Below are 20,334 nucleotides of genomic sequence, written 5' to 3'. Positions count from 1 at the left end.
TCCCCCAACCTGCACATCTGTTGTTCTGTCAGGTCTATTGGTTAATACGAAGTCCATTAGCAGATTAATTTGATATTTTCTGTTTATTATGAAATGTGTTTTAAATGCTAGTATTGGCAATGCCAGGGTTTCCTGTAAACCCATTTTTGACTTATCCACAATATCGGTCCTATTACATTAAGCAGGAATATTAGTGGCAGATGGAAAATAAGTTATATTTCTCATATCAATTGCAGTGTATAAAATGTCTTGTTTCGTGAATAAAGCTACTTTCACATCTCTGTTGCTGTTCCAGCACAGCTGGATAGGACTATATACTACATGCACAACTTTTGGTCTGGCCAAAAGCTGGCATTACAGTATGCCAGGAAGCTGCTGGATTCTGTTGTAGTCAGTGGGGACCTGGCGGTGCACTGCCCTGTCTGGCTATGCCGGCTACGTTGAAATCTGGCAGGCAGTGTTTCCTAAAAACTAATTAATTCCTTAGTTGTCGTTAGTTGGCCATTTTGTCTGTCATCTGAGTGCAGCTAACATTAGTTAACTGCACAAAATCCCTCTTCCAGGATTGCAGGCTGAATGTACTCATTGTACTTTTTAGTAGTTGTTCGAAGTCCAAAACTATACAATGTGAACTTCCAGGTGGTGGTTTCTTAGTTGACCTAAATTTGAACTTTTTTTTTTAAGAAGCCATTATTGACGGGAACAAAGGTTTTTCATAGGGGTCAAAATAATTGCAGTAGTGCCATGAATCCATATCCTTATTCATTTAATTACTGAAATTAATGTAAAACCAAAGCATGAAAAGCATCCAAAAATCAGTTCTTTCTATTCCATAAATTAATTGTTTGTGAGGAGCAGTTTGGAAATTAAAAATGAAACTTTACAGCCAAAGCCTTAACACCTTCCCATTTTAACAGGGTACACTAATTCTTCAAAATGAAACAGATGGTACTGAACATATATTTGGCCTCAGAGGTATTGGCCAAGAACCCCTGGCTCTTGATCATATCGTGATAGATTGCCAAGTAAGACAAATTACACAGAAGGTCCTTATGGTACCCAATTATACCAACGACAGATTGACTTTCAAGGTAAGGTTTACAGTATTTTCTAGATACTGGAATTTGTAATAAGTTAGCTATTGTGTGTCTTTATTACATTTTAGTTCTGTTTATGAAGGAATAGAGATTTCTCCAGAATTATTTTTTTTTAACCCATTCAGGACCGCCTCTGTACTTATATGGCAGAAGACCAGTCTTTAAAAATGGTGGCTGTTCGTAAGCGGGCGCCATAGCCACCAGGTTTTTGCAATTTTAAACAGCAGACAACAGGGGCGAAAGTCTGTGATCAGCGATAATGCAGATCTCAGAAATTTAACCCCTTAGATTGCCATGGTCAGTTGTGACCACAGCATCTGAGGTGACTTTCCCTGGAAGTGCTGCACTCTTGAGGCCTGAACAGCTCCTTCTTGTGATGATCGGGAAAGCTGTTCTTGCTGTCATAGCCACGAGCATTAGGAAGGGCTCCATAGGAACATATTGAATCTTGAATAGATTGCAATAGTAATTCATTGCAGTCTATAGGAGAAATGATCTGATGATCGAATGTTCAATTCAATGGATTTTTAAAAAGTATAAAAATAATTTTAAAAAAGGTATTTAAAAATATATAAAAATCCAAATCACACCCTTTCCCCACAATAAAAATAAACAATAAAAAATAAAGATCCTTTGCACCACTGGACCCCAAAATGCACATATGATATAAAATATAAATGTATTTAACCCTTACAGTAAATGACGTAATGGAAAAAAATCAAAATGGCTGATTTTCAGTATTTTCATCACTTCACCTTTCAAAAAAATTTAATAAAAAGTGATCAAAAGGCATACATACTCCAAAATGATATCAACAAAAAGTAAAGATTTACATCTCACACAGCTCCGTAGGTATAAAATAAGTTTAAAGTTATGGGGATAAGAGTATGGTGATACAAAGCATAAATCAATTTTTTTTCCAGAATTAAAAAGTATTAAAACAGAATAAAATCTATACAATTGTGGTATCGCTGTAATCATTCTTACCTGGAGAATGAAGGAACAGATCAGTTTTACAGCATAGGGAACGCCATAAAAATGAAATTCATAAAACTATGGTGGAATTTTGTTTTTTTCCCCAAATTCCACCTCACTTGGAATCTTTTTCCAGCTCCCCACTTATAATATGCAAAATTAAATGGCGCCATTAGAAAGTACAACTTGTCCTGCAAAAAACAAGCCCTCAGGTAAAGTATGTGAAAAAAAATTATGGTGATGGGAAGGCCTGGAGTAAAAAATGGAAATGCAAAAACAGAAAAAACTCATGGTCCTGTAGAGGTTTTAAAAAAACAGCATAAATAAAAAAAAAGAAAACCTTCAATTAGCAACAAGTGCTTGTTTTATCTATTTGGTAATTTCTTTTTTAAATTAAATTGGCCACTGTCTTGTGTCCCAAACCCCTGCTAGAATGTAAATAGGATGGGTTGCAGGACGTTCTTGACCTTTGTGATGAGGGGTGGAGACCGGACCTGGTAGTGTACATTTTTCCTTTGTTCTTGTTAAGGCTGACAGGATTTTGACCACTTGCCTTCCTGAACAGCAGCATGAACATGAATGAAGGAACAATGTACAATATTATACCCCCAAAAGCAGTTCCTGCTTAGCACTCAACCTGCTCTATTAAGGGCTCTTTCACACGAGCGGAATCTGCTGCGTGAAAGAGTGCCAAGCCCCGTACCGGACAGCAGAGACACGGAGCAGTAACATGATGGATAATGCTCCGTGCCTCTCTGTGATCTTTTTACTACAAAATCACAGTAAGTAAGTAAAAAGGTCACAGAGAGGCACGGAGCATTATGAACCATGTTAATGCTCCGTGTCTCTGCTGTCCGGAACAGGGCTTGGCACTCTTTCACGCAGTGGATTCCACGCACGGGATCCGCTCGCGTGGTGAAAGAGCCCAAACAGTCTAGGGTCGTTTTCTGATATAGGTGGCCTTTGCTTATTAGTGGCTCCAGCAGACACTGTTCTTCTTTGTTTCAGCATTATAATGGGTTAAACAGCTGATGATGTTTCTTCAGTTTGCTGATATCTGTTTCCAGTTTAGCCATTTTCTCTGAATTCTTCTATACCATCCCTCTTGACATGAAATGATGATATTTACTTTACAATAGAATGCAGTTTTATTTTACAAGGATGTATACCTTTTCATTCATTCAATTATAGGTGGCGTCAGACATTCCAATCATTGGCGGATCTCAAACATTAACCGTTAAACCTGGTACATCATCTCCCTATACTCTGAGTATATCTCCATGGAAACGTGGATTGTTCCAAGGTAATAAGGTTTTGTGCAAGTATGACATCGATTATATTGACAAGTATTGGTGTTTATTTATACCCATACAATGCCAACAAAAAGCATAAAAACAAGCAAATGTGAAATGAAATGCATCTGATTGTGGTTAGATTTTAATCCATGATTTTCTTGTGAATGGCGCACAGATAGAGACACAGTAATGCAATTAAAGATGATAACTTGTTGCCAGGCAACATTTCACATTTCAAAAAAAAATGCAAATTTTCTATTTTTCACCCAGCAGAAATATCCATTATTTTCTCCAAAGAAGATTAATTTCAGAGCTATTAGCAGACATAAGACAACCATTCTTAATTCTTCTGCATAGGTTTAGTACCTACGCTTATCACTGACAGGTGAAATTACACATTGCATAGACATATTAGTGGGATTCATAGAATAGAGTCATTTTTATAGGGAACCTTTGACATTGAACATGGTATCTGAGCTGAAAGCAGCATGTTAGAGAGTAGGAGGAGTTTAGCACATAGTTTTGTAGGAAAAGACTTATTAAATTCAATTCCTGCTCATTCTGGCTTTTGGAGGAGGCGGTCCTATCAGTGATTGACAGCCTTCCCAGAATGACTCTACATACAGAGATAGCTGTCAATCACTCATAAGGTCACCTCCTTGACTCCAAAGCCCAGAATGAGCAGCCAAGTAAATGTATAGGCTGCAAGTTATACTGAATCTCTTCCCAGTAATATATACAGATCTACAGTAGCAGACGTTGAAAAGGGAACCTGACACCATGAAAATGTAATGTAAGCTTAAGGCAGCATGTTATAGAGCAGGAGGGAGCAGATTGATATACAGACGTGGACAAAATTGTTGGTACCCTTTGGTCAATGAAAGAAAAAGTCACAATGGTCACAGAAATAACTTTAATCTGACAAAAGTAATAATAAATTAAAATTCTATAAATGTTAACCAATGAAAGTCAGACATTGTTTTTCAACCATGCTTCAACAGAATTATGTAAAAAAATAAACTCATGAAACAGGCATGGACAAAAATGATGGTACCCCTAGAAAACACAGAACATAATGTGACCAAAGGGACATGTTAATTCAAGGTGTGTCCACTAATTAGCATCACAGGTGTCTACAACCTTGTAATCAGCCATTGGGCCTATATATATGGCTCCAGGTAATCACTGTGTTGTTTGGTGATATGGTGTGTACCACACTCGACATGGACCAGAGGAAGCAAAGGAAAGAGCTGTCTCAAGAGATCAGAAAGAAAATTATAGACAAGCATGTTAAAGGTAAAGGCTATAAGACCATCTCCAAGCAACTAGATGTTCCTGTGAGTACAGTTGCACATATTATTCATAAGTTTAAGATCCATGGGACTGTAGCCAACCTCCCTGGACGTGGCCGCAGGAGGAAAATTGATGACAAATCTAAGAGACGGATAATCCGAATGGTAACAAAAGAGCCTAGAAAGACTTCTAAAGAGATTCAAGGTGAACTTCATGCTCAAGGAACATCAGTGTCAGATCGCACCATCCGTCGTTGTTTGAGCCAAAGTGGACTACATGGGAGACGACCAAGGAGGACACCATTGTTGAAAACGAATCATAAAAAAGCAAGACTGGAATATGCCAAACTACATGTTGACAAGCCACAAAGCTTCTGGGAGAATGTCCTGTGGACAGATGAGACAAAAATCGAAGTTTTTGCCAAGGCACATCAGCTGTATGTTCACAGACGAAAAAATGAAGCATATCAAGAAAAGAACACTGTCCCTACTGTGAAACATGGAGGAGGCTCTGTTATGTTCTGGGGCTGCTTTGCTGCGTCTGGCACAGGGTGTCTTGAATCTGTGCAGGGTACAATGAAATCTCAAGACTATCAAGGAATTCTAGAGAGAAATGTACTAGCCAGTGTCAGAAAGCTTGGTCTCAGTCGCAGGTCATGGGTCTTGCAACAGGACAATGACCCAAAACACACCGCTAAAAACACCCAAGAATGGCTAAGAGGAAAAAATTGGACTATTCTAAAGTGGCCTTCTATGAGCCCTGACCTCAATCCTATTGAGCATCTTTGGAAGGAGCTGAAACATGCAGTCTGGAAAAGGCACCCTTCAAACCGGACACAACTGGAGCAGTTTGCTCATGAGGAGTGGGCCAAAATACCTGCTGAGAGGTGCAGATGTCTCATTGACAGTTACAGGAAGCGTTTGATTGCAGTGATTGCCTCAAAAGGTTGCGCAACAAAATATTAAGTTAGGGGTACCATCATTTTTGTCCATGCCTGTTTCATGAGTTTATTTTTTTACATAATTCTGTTGAAGCATGGTTGAAAAACAATGTCTGACTTTCATTGGTTAACATTTATAGAATTTTAATTTATTATTACTTTTGTCAGATTAAAGTTATTTCTGTGACCATTGTGACTTTTTCTTTCATTGACCAAAGGGTACCAACAATTTTGTCCACGTCTGTATATAGTTTTTTGGGAAAAGATTAAGTATAACTTGTTTTTATAGTTTTTTTTCTTCTGGGCTTTGAAGTCAACGAGGCGGTCCTATTAGTGATTGACAGCCTTCCCTCTATGACTGTATATGCACAGATAGCCGCCAATCATTGATAGGGCCATCTCATTGACTTCAAAGCCCAGAATTAGCAGAAATGTTAGATTTTTTCCCCCACAAAGCTATAATCAATCTGCTCAGCTTCTCCTGCTCTATAACATGCTGTCTGCATCTCAAACACCAACCTGACAGCTTTCCTTTAAAGTAATTCTTGGTACAGTAACACACAAGCTTATCGCTCTGGCTTAGTTTTGTATCAGAATGTTATTTTGGGCTTTCTTAAGTCTCTCTATCTTTACTAGTAGATTTTAGATACATTTCAGTGATATGCTAATATTCCAGACTCAAATAATCAGTTAAAGGGGTTGTCTGGTTTCCAATATTGAAGACCTATTCTCAGGTATTCTCTTCACTGTTTACCTGCTCGCCGTTGACATAGCAGCAGCAAGCAAGTGTACTGTAATTACAGCTCCTTCGTCCCGTGAACGTGTCGCCGGTGAGAGAGTAAACAGTGAAGAGATTGCAGCCCTCATACATGCTGTGGTCTCTTCAAACAGCTGATTGGTAAGGGTACCGGGAGTTAGACCCCTGCTGATCTGATATTGATTAACTAAACTGAGGATAGGTTATCAATATCGGACACCAGACAACCCCTTTAATGAATCAAACAATACCTCCATCTTTCCATCAAATATGTTTTGCACTGCAAGGCTTTCTCTGTTCAGCTTTTGCAGTGCAGTTTGTGAAGCCAAAGCCAAGAATAGATCATATAAACCCACAACACATATAAAGACTGAAACTTCTCCTCTCTTTGAATTCACCTCTGGCTTTGGCTTTAAAAACTGCATAAAAAAACTGAAAAAGGATTGTCAACCTAAATTGTACTAAATGGCCATATCCAAATGATGCCACAGAGTTTTAGTGTTTTCATTCTATGTGCAGAGAAACCATTATTTTCAATTTTGCATAACATATTTGTCACATAACAAGATGCACATAGCTTTTAAAGGAGGAAAATGTAAAAAAAATATATTTTTCATCAGACCTCAGATCAGACTCCCAATGTTAATCAGACCTCAGCTCAGACCCCCAATGTTAATCAGGCCTCAGCTCAGAACCCCAATCAGACCCCATTGTTAATCAGACCTCAGCTTAGATCCCCAATCAGACCCCAAATGTTAATCAGACCCAAAATAAGACTCCCAGTCAGACCCCCAATGTTAATCAGACCTCCGCTCAGAGCGCCAATCAGACCCCCAATGTTAATCAGACCTCAGCTCAGAGCCCCAGTCAGACCTCCAATGTTAATTAGACCTCAGAACAGACCTCCAATGATAATAATACCCCTAATCAGACCTCAGATCAGACCCACATGTTAAGAAGTCCCCCAATCAGACCTCAGATCACACCTCCATATTAATAAGTCCCCCAAACAGACCTCATATCGGAGCCCAATGTGAATGATATCCATTCAGACCCCATGCTCAGATCAGAGAAATAAGATAAAACAGCTTACCTCTCCTGCTCCGGACTCTGCCGCTGCTCTTATCATCCAACTCTCTTTGTGTTTTTCCTGCCGTGCGCTGTGCCGTGACTGCACGGTGTGAGGTCACAGAGCCCGTTGATATCCTCATTCTGTGCGTAGTTACACATCATGGAAGTGGCCGAGGAAGACCAGTAAGTGGTGAGTACAGAGCTCCGGGGAGCACTGCATTCCCCGCTTTCTAGTACTCCTGTACTAATGTACGCTTCTATAATGGAATCGGTCATTAGTATTCTCTCCATAAGATGCGCTGACATTTTCCCCCAACTTTGGAGGGAAAACAGCTTCTCTTATAGGGCGATAAATACGGTAAGTGATAACAGCAGAGAACAGGGCTTTAGTTGACCAAAGAGAAGCATAATAGACCTCATACATATGGCATACTATGGCTTTATTTTGTACAGAGCATTAATAGGGCTCCCATTATCTGATCACATACAGAAGCATACTGAGATCAACAGAAAAAAATCTGGCATGCTTTATCAAATGCTGTGTGTACAAAGCTTTTCTCCCCTAGAAGCATTGCAGGATCCTATGAACAACCTAATAAATAGTTGTTTGTTGCCCATAGCAAGCAATTACAGCACAACTCTCATTTCTAATTGTGCTCTAGAATTATATGCTATGATTGGTTGCTGTGGGCAACAACGACATTGTTTCTTTTTACAGAGTTCATGAATCTGCCCCATTGTTTCTAGGACAGCACCATACAGCACTCAACATAGCCTTTAGGGTGACACATGAAGATGCGAGGCTCAAAATTTTGTTATTATTCTATCATCACCCCTTTACACTGCTCAGGTGAGCAGATGACTCACCTGAGCTTGTGCTTCCCAACAATTGCCTGCTTGTCAGTGAAGAAGAAAGCTGCATTTACATGGAGCAATCTCCTCCACAGTATGGGGTGGAGCAATTCTTAATGCCATTGCTCATCCCCTTACAGAATTATTGTTTGCTGTCAGCAGAGTTCTGTTTAGCCGACATGATCTGCTGCTGGCAAACAATGATTTAGGTTACCGCATAAAAGATCCAATTAGCGGCAACTTTACACAGGCAGATTATTGCTAGCAAGCATTCATATTTGTTAGCGATGATCTGCCCAATGTTTGAGCAGCGTAAAGGGGCCTTAAGTCTTTGAACTTTAAAAGGTAATAATTTGGTGGTAGACAAAATAAGTAAATAGGTAATCAACCAAAAAAGCATGACATTTCATATAACTGACATGTAATGCCTGGGATGGTTGTCTTAGTTGAGACAATATACTGCATAATATAATCACTCTTGTTATATTAGGTTACAACATCCATAAATGTTGCAAGTATACAGAAGTCTAAAAATTCACTCTCAAGAACAATATATCTATTAATGCAGCATCTGGTATTCACTTCTTATTAGGTGTAATCTCCTTTGTTGCGGGAGATGGAGAACTGCAATATCAATGTGGCAACCCACCAGTTTCTGCAGATGGTACTGAAGCTGTTCAAATAGATGATATTCAGATTGCTAATGCAGGGATAGCAGGTATGTATTATACTGGGAATAAGGATCTGTCAATATGTGAATTTCTGTAACACTCCAGTCTATTACAGACTCCTGAATCTTAGACTAAAATAAAAGTAAGAAAAATATTCTTTGTTCAAAGGTGCCGTACAAAAGAATGAAATACTGTAATATATACTTAAGGATTTCTTTTTGTACACTTCATTTTATACTGTTGTGGGTTCTTTTGTAGGTGTTGTAGCTGTATTAGTGCATCATCCTTAGGGGAAACTACAAAAACACAAGAAAGGAATATAGAATATACCATATTTTTTATACTATAAGACGCACCTGACTATATGGTTTGGACAATAAAAAATAAAATATAAAAAATATATTCTACTTATTAAACCTGCCTTGGGAGTTTAATGAAGTGGAGGGGTCAAGGTCACTAACTTTTAGCTATAGTGTAGAGGCGGGCAGTCTCTCGTGCTTTGGTTGTGTGTTTATTGTAACATAGGAGGAGCAGACTATGGGGTCTTGTCTGTTTGCAAAAATCCAACATCGCAGTCGCAGCATGTCACATGTCGCAGTGCAACACCATAGACTATCATTAAAAAAATTGTTGTGCGACATTGGTGCAACATCAATGTTGCGCGACACATGTTACAGCTGCACACGTCAACGCTGCCATGCACTTTGGCAGACACCGACAGGCTCAAGGACAGGCCCACCTTCTTTTCTAAATATGTGTGCAGGGCTGGTATGGCTTTTTTGGCAAATAAATGATGGCTTCCACCTCGGCTCAGCACAAGCCATCAGTTCTCTGAAAGGTGCAGAGTCCACCACTTGGAAAGGGAGGGACTGCAGCATCAGCAACTTGGACAGAAGCATGTTCAGCTGCTGCACCGTTGGATGAGTGCCCACATACTGTTGTCTTTTGGCAATCGCATCGGTGATCGATTGCTGACGGAATTAGGGTCCATTCACACGTCTGCAATTTTGTTCTTCATTTTGCGGAACGGAATTGCAGACCCATTCATTTCTATGGGACCCGGACACGGAATTGCGGACCCGCACTTCCAGGGTGCGCAATTCCGTTCCCGAAAAATTGCAATTGCGGCCAAGAATAGTCATATTCTATTAGTGTCGGCAATGTGCAGTCCGCAAAATGTGGAACGCACATTGCCGCTGTCTGTGTTTTGCGGATCCGTGTTATAGGAACGTGTGAATGGACCCTTACTGACAAGGAGGAGGAGGAGCAGGAGCATCAGGACCAGCAGATGATGGGAAGGACAGTCAGCTCCCTTCGGTGAGGTGGTGGAGCCTTGACTGCCTGAAATCTTCTGTGTGCCACTGGGTGCAGCAGGCTGGACCACCACATCAGAGCCACGCTTCTCCCAGGCCACTTTATGGTGGTGCTACATACAGTATGTTGACGCAGGGCCGCGGTGCCAACATTGCCACCCTGGCCATGCTTCACCTTCTCCCACAGATTCTACATATGGCCATGTTATCCTCCCCCGGTGGCTTGAGAAATTCGTGAATATTCTAATCGCAAATTTTTATCGTGAATATCGACACTTCGAGAATTCACCAAGATCTAGAATATTGTGCTATATCTTCGTAATCGCAAATATTCTAGATTTTTTTTAAATCAGTACCCTCACTGTTTCTTGCTTGTGGGCCAATGAGAAGGCTGCAATGTCTTTGTCTGAGCTTAGCAACATCCCTAGCAACCAATAGGAAAGATGCCTACCCCTTACTATATAAGAACCTCTCCAGCAGCCATTTTCTACAGTTCTGAGAGAGAGAGAGCAGTGTCATTACTGTGCTCTGTGCTTTCATCTGGATCCTTATCCAATTACATTAGATAGTTAGTTAGCTCATATATATATATATATATATATATATATATATATATATAAAAAATAAATAACTGGCAGCACCACCAAGCAAAAAATGGAGTAAAAAGCGGGTGCAATGTCCGGGTATGGTAACTGGTGCTTACCCACTGATACAGAATAGAGAAAACGGACTGCACTTCCAAGGATCTTCAGTGAAAAAGAGTTTATTCACCCACAGGTGGCACAAGCGACGTTTCGGCTCTCACATGAGCCTTTCTGTATATATATATATATATATATATATATATAATACAGATATATAATACAGTTAGTTTTTGATAGTCAGTGTAGGTTAGATAGTGATATAGTGTAGCTAATATGTTCCAGTGCAGGGTGTTAGATAGTGTTATAGGAACTACTGTGCTGTGATAGGGATTAGTGAAAACAGTGCTGTAGTGTAAAATTACTTACAGTGATCAGGAGTTCTTCCTCACAGTCACGAAAGTTGCTGCCAACCATATTCTCCAGTCTCAGCAAGCTTCTATAAGCTTGAAAAATGTAGCAAAAGTGAGCCACACCTGTATTGCGGGCGCAATACACGCATATTACATTGCCGATTTTCACAATTAAGAAAATAATGACTGGAGATCACAAATTCTAGAATTTGCGAATTTATGGCGAATATTACGCCAATTTTTTTTTAAATATCACAAAAACGAATATTGCCTATGCTGCTTATCACTAGTCAAGACACGACCGCTAGATGACACCGGGAGATCAGGCCTCTGGCTGTGACCCCTGCTGCCACGCTCCCTTACTCTGCTGCCACCTGTGCATACGCCAGAAACATTTAGGCCTCTGCCACTCCCCTGGCACTTCTCTGTCTGACATACTGTTACATCAAATAAATAAATAAAAAGGAAATTAAAACACCCCAAAATGTTTGTAATTTTCTCACTTCAACACAGAACGACAAATATATTTTTTCTTTTTCCACTAATACACGACACAAAAGGATTTAGAAAATATAACTGCACTGCTGAACGGCAAATATATTTTTTCTTTTTCCACTAATACACGCCAGAAAAGGCTTTAGAGCATATAACTGCACAGCTGAAAGGCAAATACCGCATTTTTCAGCGTATAAGACTGGGTGTGTAAGACGACCCCCAACTTTTTCTGTAAAAATATAGGATTTGGGCTATACTCACCGTATAAGACTACCCCTCTGACGGTATTTACTTTGGCATCAAGATCTGCAGGTAATTGTTGAGCAATTTTCGTCTTTTGCCTCAGTACCATACTATGCCTTTCCAAGAATCTAGTACACCAGGATACAGTGGCCTTAAATCTGTTGCTGTGATCTGGGTTAGATTTGGCCCACTGAAGTGCAAACAAACGTATTTTATTCTGTGTCACTACATAACCGTTTTGACGATGCTCATTCACCATGTCTGCTACATGTTTTTCGAGTTCTGGCCAATGTGGGGTGCCTCTCCTTAATGCACACTTACCCCTTGGCATACTCTTTAATGCTTTTTCATTTGCTTTCCAGTCCCAAACCATCTTTTCTGTTACTCTATATTGTCTTGCAGCAGCGCAGTTATTATGTTCCATGGCAAAGTTTACAACTTTAAGTTTGAAACTGACTTCATATTTCTTTATTCTTGCTGGTAGAGCCATGATAGGCTCTTGACTGTTAGCCATTTGTATACTGTACTGTATGTACTGGTGCTGTACTGTATGGACAGGTACAGATACTGAGGCTGTACTGTATGTACAGATACTGGTGCTGTACTGTATGGACAGGTACAGATACTGAGGCTGTACTGTGTGTACAGATACTGGTGCTGTACTGTATTCACCACCACATGTATCTGCTCCCCAGATGGACTCTGTTTTTTCACCACAGATAAGATGCACACCAAACTTCATTAGAGATCCGCCAACATTAGAATTGGCTGAAGAGCAGATGCTCCTGCTTCCCCTTGCCTTCCCTCAGAATCGCCAATCCGGCCCATTATACAACAACCAGCCAATCACGGCAAGCAATGTACCGGTATTTTCTGTGCACACTGCATACAAAGCCTGTTTGGATTGGGTGGGTCAACTCTCCCTGCCTTCCCAGCCCTACCTGTCTTCAAGACGATCTGAGCGGTAGTACGCAATGTGATACTGCAGGCATGAGAAAATCACTGAGAGCAGGGAGAGGGGGCTGCTTCAGGAGCGGCTGGCCGGGATGCAGCGCACGGTGGCTCAGCTAGAGGGCGCCTGTCCCTGAAGCTGGAAAAGGACAGCTTCTTCAGTCTGGCTAGGAAGTAAGTTTCAGCACGCCGTATACCGGCATATAAGATGGCACCTGGCGTATAAGACGATCCCCGACTTTTGAGAAGATTTTCAAGTATTAAAAGGTAGTCTTATACGCAGGAAAAAAATGTATATTTTTTATTTTTCCACTAATACATGTTGCAAAAGGCTTTAAAACATATAACTGCACCACTGAACGGTACATATATTTTACTTTTGCCGCTAATACACGACAAAAAGGGCTGTAATTTTCGCACTTCACCACACAACGACTAATAAGCCCTTTTTTCCCACTAATACAAGCCAAAAAATACTTTACAGCATATAACTGCACCGCACAAGGGCAAATAAGACATAGAAATATTTCCTTGTAATAAACCCTGTTAATACCTTTATCAAACAGCACTTGTACCCCAATAACAAGAACGGTTTGCTGGAATTAAAAAGCTGTATAATGGCAATTTAGATCCCCAGTCAGTGCAGCAAGGTGTAATAGGATTGTTCCTATTACCCAAGCTGTAACCTCCCCTACTGAACCCTTTTCAACATAAATGCAGTGGAATGATTCCTCCCAGTCCTTTCCCTACACCTTAAATAATCTTTCCCTGCACTTGTAAATCGTTTTTTTTTAGCACAATGACATTTTTTCTAGCACTGTCCCTAGCGCCTGCTGACATCTCTTCCTGCACTAAGTACAGTGGAAAATGGCAGAATCCAAGATGGCTGAGGCTATTTATAGGGCTGTGACATCACAGGGCTGGCTGGCTGCTGATTGGCTGCATGCATGGCATTATGCGCGATCCTGCTTTCCCAGAGTTCTTTGCTCCATGTCCTCACACGTGCAGCAGCCATTTTAGGGAAAAATGTGATTCGTTATCACGAATCACGAGAAATTTCGGCTTCGGTGCAAATAGAATTTTTCCTGAAATTCGGATCGATTTGCTCATTTCTAAACATAATGTCATGGTCTTACCTTCTTGCTGTTCTCCTTCGTTTGACATGTGCTGGCGGCCATCTTGGTTTCTGGGTTTCTTGTAGCCTCCCACCCTGCGGCTTCTCCTTCCCACTGGGAGGAGCTGGATGCCTAGCTCATATATATAGGAGGTCCGTGGCTTCAGTTCCCTGCTTGGTCCTCCTGTGTTCACATGCTTCTAAGACTGCTGCTGCTTCTGGTTCCTGATCCTGGCTTCGTCTGACTACCCTGCTGGTTCCTGATCCTGGCTTCGTCTGACTACCCTGCTGGTTCCTGATCCAGGCTTCGTCTGACTACCCTGCTGGTTCCTGATCCAGGCTTCGTCTGACTACCCTTCTGGTTCCTGACCTCTGGCTTTGCAAGACCCTGCTTCGGTTTAGCCATCCGCTTGGACTTTTGCCTTACAGCTTGATTTAATAAAGCCATCTTATTTTCACTTATCTCTTATTGTACGTCTGGTTCATGGTTCCATGACACATAACTAGCAAGCATACAGAATAAAGAAGATTATCACTTAGCTTTGTCTCATCACTGGGTCAGTTCTGTGGTGCGCAACACACCCAGGATAACTCTTCAAACCATAGACATTAGCAAGCCAACAAGACGTCGTAAATCAAGGAACTGCCCTGGCATGATGCTGTTCTCACTTTTTATACCCTTGCCCCATCTAATTAATGCTTATCGAACATATCCAGTTTTAACCAGTTACTTTTTTATTCTTCTTAACAAAGCAATTAGAATTTTGCAGAATACAGAATCCCTTTGTCTAAAGAATGTTTATGGTGCCATCCACTACTAGGAGAAGAGACTAGGGGCTTAGAAAAACAAGTCTTCTCAGTTGTAGCTTGAGGTGGGATCAGCTATGTGTCTACTAGGCAAGGAATTAACCCTTTCAGGTAGTGGGAAGAGCCGCTCTTAAATGGAGGGTCTAAAATAACCATTTTCTACACATCTGGATACCCGGTTCACCCCACACTCCAAAGGCATACTGATAGGGAACTTTGATTGTGAGCCCTATTGGGGACAGCTTGATCATAATGCCTGTAAAGCGCAGTGGAGTATGTCAGTTGTATGTAAGTTAAATAAATGAATTCATCAGGTGACTGAAATGACTTCTAGATGCAGAGACAGGCAAACTAGTGCCCTTTTTTCCCATGGACCCCACTTCTGGATGTTACTCTTGAGGTCCCAACATCAGTCATCTTGCTGCTGCCTATTGTGGGAGCACTTGGTTCCTGGCTCACATAGCTAAGAGGGCCATAGCAGGATACTGACAGGGTGTCTGGGACAGAACAGTCTAATATTCACATGGCTGTGTCCATTTTGCGGTCCACAACTGCGGATCTGCGAAACACAGACACTGGGCGTGTGCACCCCGCATCACAGTGCGGACCCATTGACTTAATGGGTCTGTGAGCCGCATGTTGAGGCCAAAGATAGAACATGTCCTCTCTTTTGTGGTGCGGCTGCACAGACCTGGAATTTTACAGAGGGGTTTCCGTGTGCTTCCAGGTCTATGCGGCCGCACCACAAAAGATGTGAACACGTCCTATCTTTGACAGCAACGTGCTGATCACCCATAGACAATCATCCAGTGGCTTGTGGATATTTTTCGGGGTGAATAACTGAAAATACATAGCATTCCTTTAACAGTGGTTTGTGTGTTTCTATGCTGTGCCCAGTGTTGTGACATTTTCCTTTTATATGATCTTCAAATAAGGAAAATGACATGATGATGCTGTAGGAATGAGCAAAGGGCACAATGCACCTACAGAATACAAGATTAAGTAGTTTATAAAAAAATAGCGCTTCTCTTTTGATGTGTTTTTATCTCCCAACGTCATTCGTCAAGGACAATTCCCAGCTCGCCGTATAGAGAAGAAGGTCGTATGCAACATTTCAACCATTTGCTATTGACTTTTTAACAATTGCAATGTGTGAAATTGCTATATTGCAGTTCTGCATTGCTTAGGTCATGGACATGAAATAGTTTGTTTGAGTGGAAGAAACACATGATTTGCCTTTTAACATCTCTGGTTTAGGATGTGACACTCCTTTGCAACAACAATCCGCTTGCCTGAACATGTCAGCCCTTAGCTTTTAGTAAGCTGCCTCACATCTGATGGTCCCAGCTTAGTGTCTGCAGAGAAGGCAATGAGAAGGAAATTGTATGCTGTCTACTGCAGATATCATGCATACTGTATCATGGATAAGAAATCTAATACCGTACCTGGAATTATGTCTTACGGCATCAGAAGAGCCTCCAATGACACATAGATTTCTGACTATATTTTCTCATGTTTAATAAATGTGCATAAGTGACTAAACTCCCTTTAAAATACTTTGGGATTTGAAAGTACTAGGGGGCAATACCATCTAAATTAAATGCCTACACCAAGCTGCTAGATAGATTAGATTTTGTTCTCTAATTACTTCTCTATCTTTTCTTTCCCTTAATTATCCGTTAACCTGCAGCACAGATGCTCTTTAGTGATTTGCCTGCAGTTAACTTTGCAGACTCGGTTTCATTCATTATTAGTAACTGCATTCAGGATTTCATAATGCCTAATGCATTGCTATAAGGAATTGTAGCATATGATATGATATTATTCCTCTCGTGGAATATAAGAATAATAGAAGACAGAGCTTTGTCACACTTGATTTGACTGGATATGAATTAGATTTCTTAGTCTAAGAGCCTAGAACTTGAGGGCTGATTCACACGACCACACTTGGTCTGGAAAACCATGGGTCGTGTGTCAGCCACATCTCCTGGACCATGTTTCCTGAACTGAATGTGGTTGTGTGAATCAGACCTAAGGCAGTGGACAACACTTGTTACAATGAGCAATACGTTGGCTCAGAGGTTAGCAATGGTTCCTTGCAACGTTGGAGTCCTTGGTTGACATTTAACCTAAGGACAATATCTGCATGGAGTTTGTATGTTCTCCCTATGTTTGCATGTTTTTGTCTCCCAAACTCCAACAACATATTGAGAGCCTCACTGGGGACAGGGAGTGACGCTAATGTCTGTAAAGCGCTGCAGACTTTGTTAGTGAGTAAAATCAATAAAAAATGGGCAGCAGGCTAGACTATTAAAATTCTGAAGCTAATCATAATCTTAAGGGGAACCTATCACTAATAAAATGCAGTGCTGTCTACAGGCAGCATATTATAGGGCAGAAGGAGATGAGAAGGTTGATATATAGCTATATGGGAAAAGATTCAGTAAATCTTAGACTGGGCTTAGAAGTTATTTGGGTGGTCCTATAACTGATTGACAGCCTTCTGTATATAAATGTGCATCCAGCGGTACAGTAGCCATCATCGCTGATTAGAACCAACCACATGATTCCTAAGCATAGTTTAAATTACAATTTCTTTATTGAATCTTTTCCCACAAAGCAATATTACAATCTGCTCAGCTCCTCCTGCTCTATAATGTGCTGCTTGCAGATTGCACTGCACTTTTATAGTGAAAGGTTATATAGGTTTTGACTTTTGTGTTTCTTTCCAGTTTTATAACCTTGCTTTTTCATTTCTTGTATAGCACCAAATTATTCTGCAGAGCTCTACAGATCTCTCACCATGCACAGCAGTCCCTGCCCCCAGTGGGGCTGATAATCTACAATACAATCTAATTTTCTCATACACACACATGCACACACTGGAGCCAGCTTCATAGGAACAAAATTAACCTTAATCTTTTAGTATATTGAAGGTTTGATTTCATTGGCTATAATGATACTGGGATGGCTGTTGGTAAAACATAATGATGATAGAGTTGTTCTTAAGGCCACTTTGCATGGGTCAGTGATTGGGGCAATTAGTAGATAGAAACTTTCCTAGGAATGCCCATTTCTGATAATTGCCCTGGGTAAATGTGCGGCTAATCACCCAATGAACAAGCAATTGCTTATTTATCGGGTGAAAGCATCGCTGATGCAGCCACTAAAGTCATACTTTCTGGGCAGTAGATCTTGCCATCTAAATAGCTATATTTTGCCCAGAAACAATGGGAATCCATCAATCCTATGCTGCGCTCCTCTGACAAGCAAGCAGTAACTGGGAACAGATCATTCCCAATAATTACCTGCTGTCGCCAGGACAAAGACAACTTTACACCTTTCAAGGTACATACAATTTTGATTCCTTGGCCACCTATATCATGACTCTTTCTATTCTACTTCTAAATGTAACAAACTATTTTAGGGATTTAATGGATTGTTATCAGCAGTTCACTCTTTGTACATGTTGCTTTGGGTAGGTGAAGCATGGGTTATCTTAAAGCTTCTAGACTTCAATGCAAAATCTATGACATGCCCCCTACCTATCAGGTGCTATTTATAATACAAGTGGCTGATGCCTTCGCACCCTCTTTGCTATATTGAATTATACAAAAGTATAATATAAAATAAAAAAGCAACACAATGTTCGAATATAGTGGACTGACAGCAAATCAAAACAAGATGAACTGTTCAGTTTTCATCCTTAAATGGGTTATCTAGATTTTTAATTGAGTTTAATTCAATTGAGCTTTGATGTGATCATAAATTAGCTTAGAAGATCGTTCAGGAGAGAGGTTGAGAGCCAATCTGACAAATTTCACTGTGAACAGCATTCTGCAGTTTGCTATATACTATGTGTCATGGAAGCTGTGGAAGCCAAATGAAAATTTTTAATAAAATATATTACAAAAACATTTTAGTCCAAAATACATCCAAATCAAATTAATAAATTACAAAAAGTCCCCAAAGTTGGCCATAACCTTTAAGGGGAACCTTTCACCATGCAAATGCTGTGTAGTCTGCCGGCGCCATGTTATAAAGCAGGAGGAGCTGAACAGATTTATATATAGTTCTGTAATTCTGTAAGACTTGTAATTCTAGGCTTTGAAATCAAGGAGGTGGTCCTATCAGTGATTGACAGACTTCCCTCTGTGACTTCAAAGCGCAACATGAGCTGGATTCTAAATGAATGAAATAGAAGTTATTCTGAATCTTTTCCCACAAAACTGTATATCCATCTGCTCAGCTCCTTCTGCTCTACAACATGCTGCAGATTACACTGCATCAGGCTGGCGCATGCGCACTTCGCTCAACTAAGCCTCTGCCAGGAGTCTGCGGCGCATCAGGCTCAGCCTAGTGCGCAGGCGCGGGATCTGGCAGAGGGACGGGTAGGATTGCGTAGGCGGCGCTGAGCTGTAGAAGGCGCCGCAGAAGACAGGCAAGCGGCGCTGGGCACCGGAAGGCGAGGGGTGCGGCCAGGCACCCTGTATTAACGGACCTCCCCTTGGGCACCTTAAGTAATTGATTGACAGGTTTTAAAAACCTGTTTTTTGTACAAATAGAGCCACAGTGACGTTTAATAAGGCCAGCTTAGGATTCTTCTTAATAGTCCGGACATGAGCATAGGGGTAGAATCTCATGACAGAATCCCTTTAAGAGGGAGATTTATCAAACTGGTGTAAAGTAGAACTGGCTTAGTTCCCCATAGCAACCAGATTCCACCTTTCATTTTCATGGAGCTGTGAAAAATGAAAGGTGGAATCTGATTGGTTGCTATGGGCAACTCAGCCAGTTCTACTTGATAAATCTCCCCCTAAAGGTTTAAACAAACGGTCCATACCATGCACCAAAATGCCAGGGCCAGAGGTGCTCTATATAACTACTTTCACTGATTTTACTTTCTGGTAAATAGATAAGGGTCCATGAATGGGGGATCCTAGCTGTTAACTTAGAATTCCCAGACTGGAGAACACCTTTCAATCTTCATATTACTTGTTTCTCTTAAAAAATACTCAACAGAAAAATGGTCATAAATGTTCTAATGAAAACTTACCTTCAAATCTTGAGGAACCCATGAGGGGTCTGTGACAGTAGTGGTAATAGCAAAACATTCTAATAAAAATGTCAGTATAGTACATCTCACCCTATAAATGATACAAAAAAGCTTGCATTTTGTGAAGTCTTGCGTTCATTCTTCTGTATGGCATTGGATAATAGAATGTGAAAAAGTTCAGGAAATGTATGCTTATTTGGGTTAGAAGTAGTTCACGAACATCTACAAGTGCCATGAGTTTTCCTTATTTTAATGGACAATAGGCGATAATGCTGTGTTTGATCATTGTGAAAGAGCCGTGTTTTATTGGTAAAATTAGCATTTTTACACCTTTTCTTTGAACAAATAATTACCAATTTCCTGATGAGTTACTCATATATTGTCCATATATTAACCAGCATTCATTCTTA

At 40.6% G+C, this 20,334-nt stretch overlaps 1 protein-coding gene across 1 annotated transcript in view; it reads left to right on the top strand.

The window, feature by feature from the left end:
- Window positions 1-20,334, top strand: part of CFAP47 (cilia and flagella associated protein 47) — a 465,875-nt gene that overhangs the window by 247,439 nt on the left and 198,102 nt on the right. The window contains exons 42-44 of the mRNA XM_044285568.1: window positions 918-1,091; window positions 3,264-3,375; window positions 8,873-8,998. Of these exons, the coding sequence (XP_044141503.1) occupies window positions 918-1,091; window positions 3,264-3,375; window positions 8,873-8,998 (412 nt within the window). The remainder of the gene's footprint in view (window positions 1-917; window positions 1,092-3,263; window positions 3,376-8,872; window positions 8,999-20,334) is intronic.

This window comes from Bufo gargarizans, chromosome 3 (genome assembly GCF_014858855.1).
Source record: "Bufo gargarizans isolate SCDJY-AF-19 chromosome 3, ASM1485885v1, whole genome shotgun sequence".
NCBI lineage: Eukaryota > Metazoa > Chordata > Amphibia > Anura > Bufonidae > Bufo > Bufo gargarizans.
Note: the sequence above shows the minus strand (reverse complement) of the source record. Positions and strands in the feature narration are given on the sequence as shown.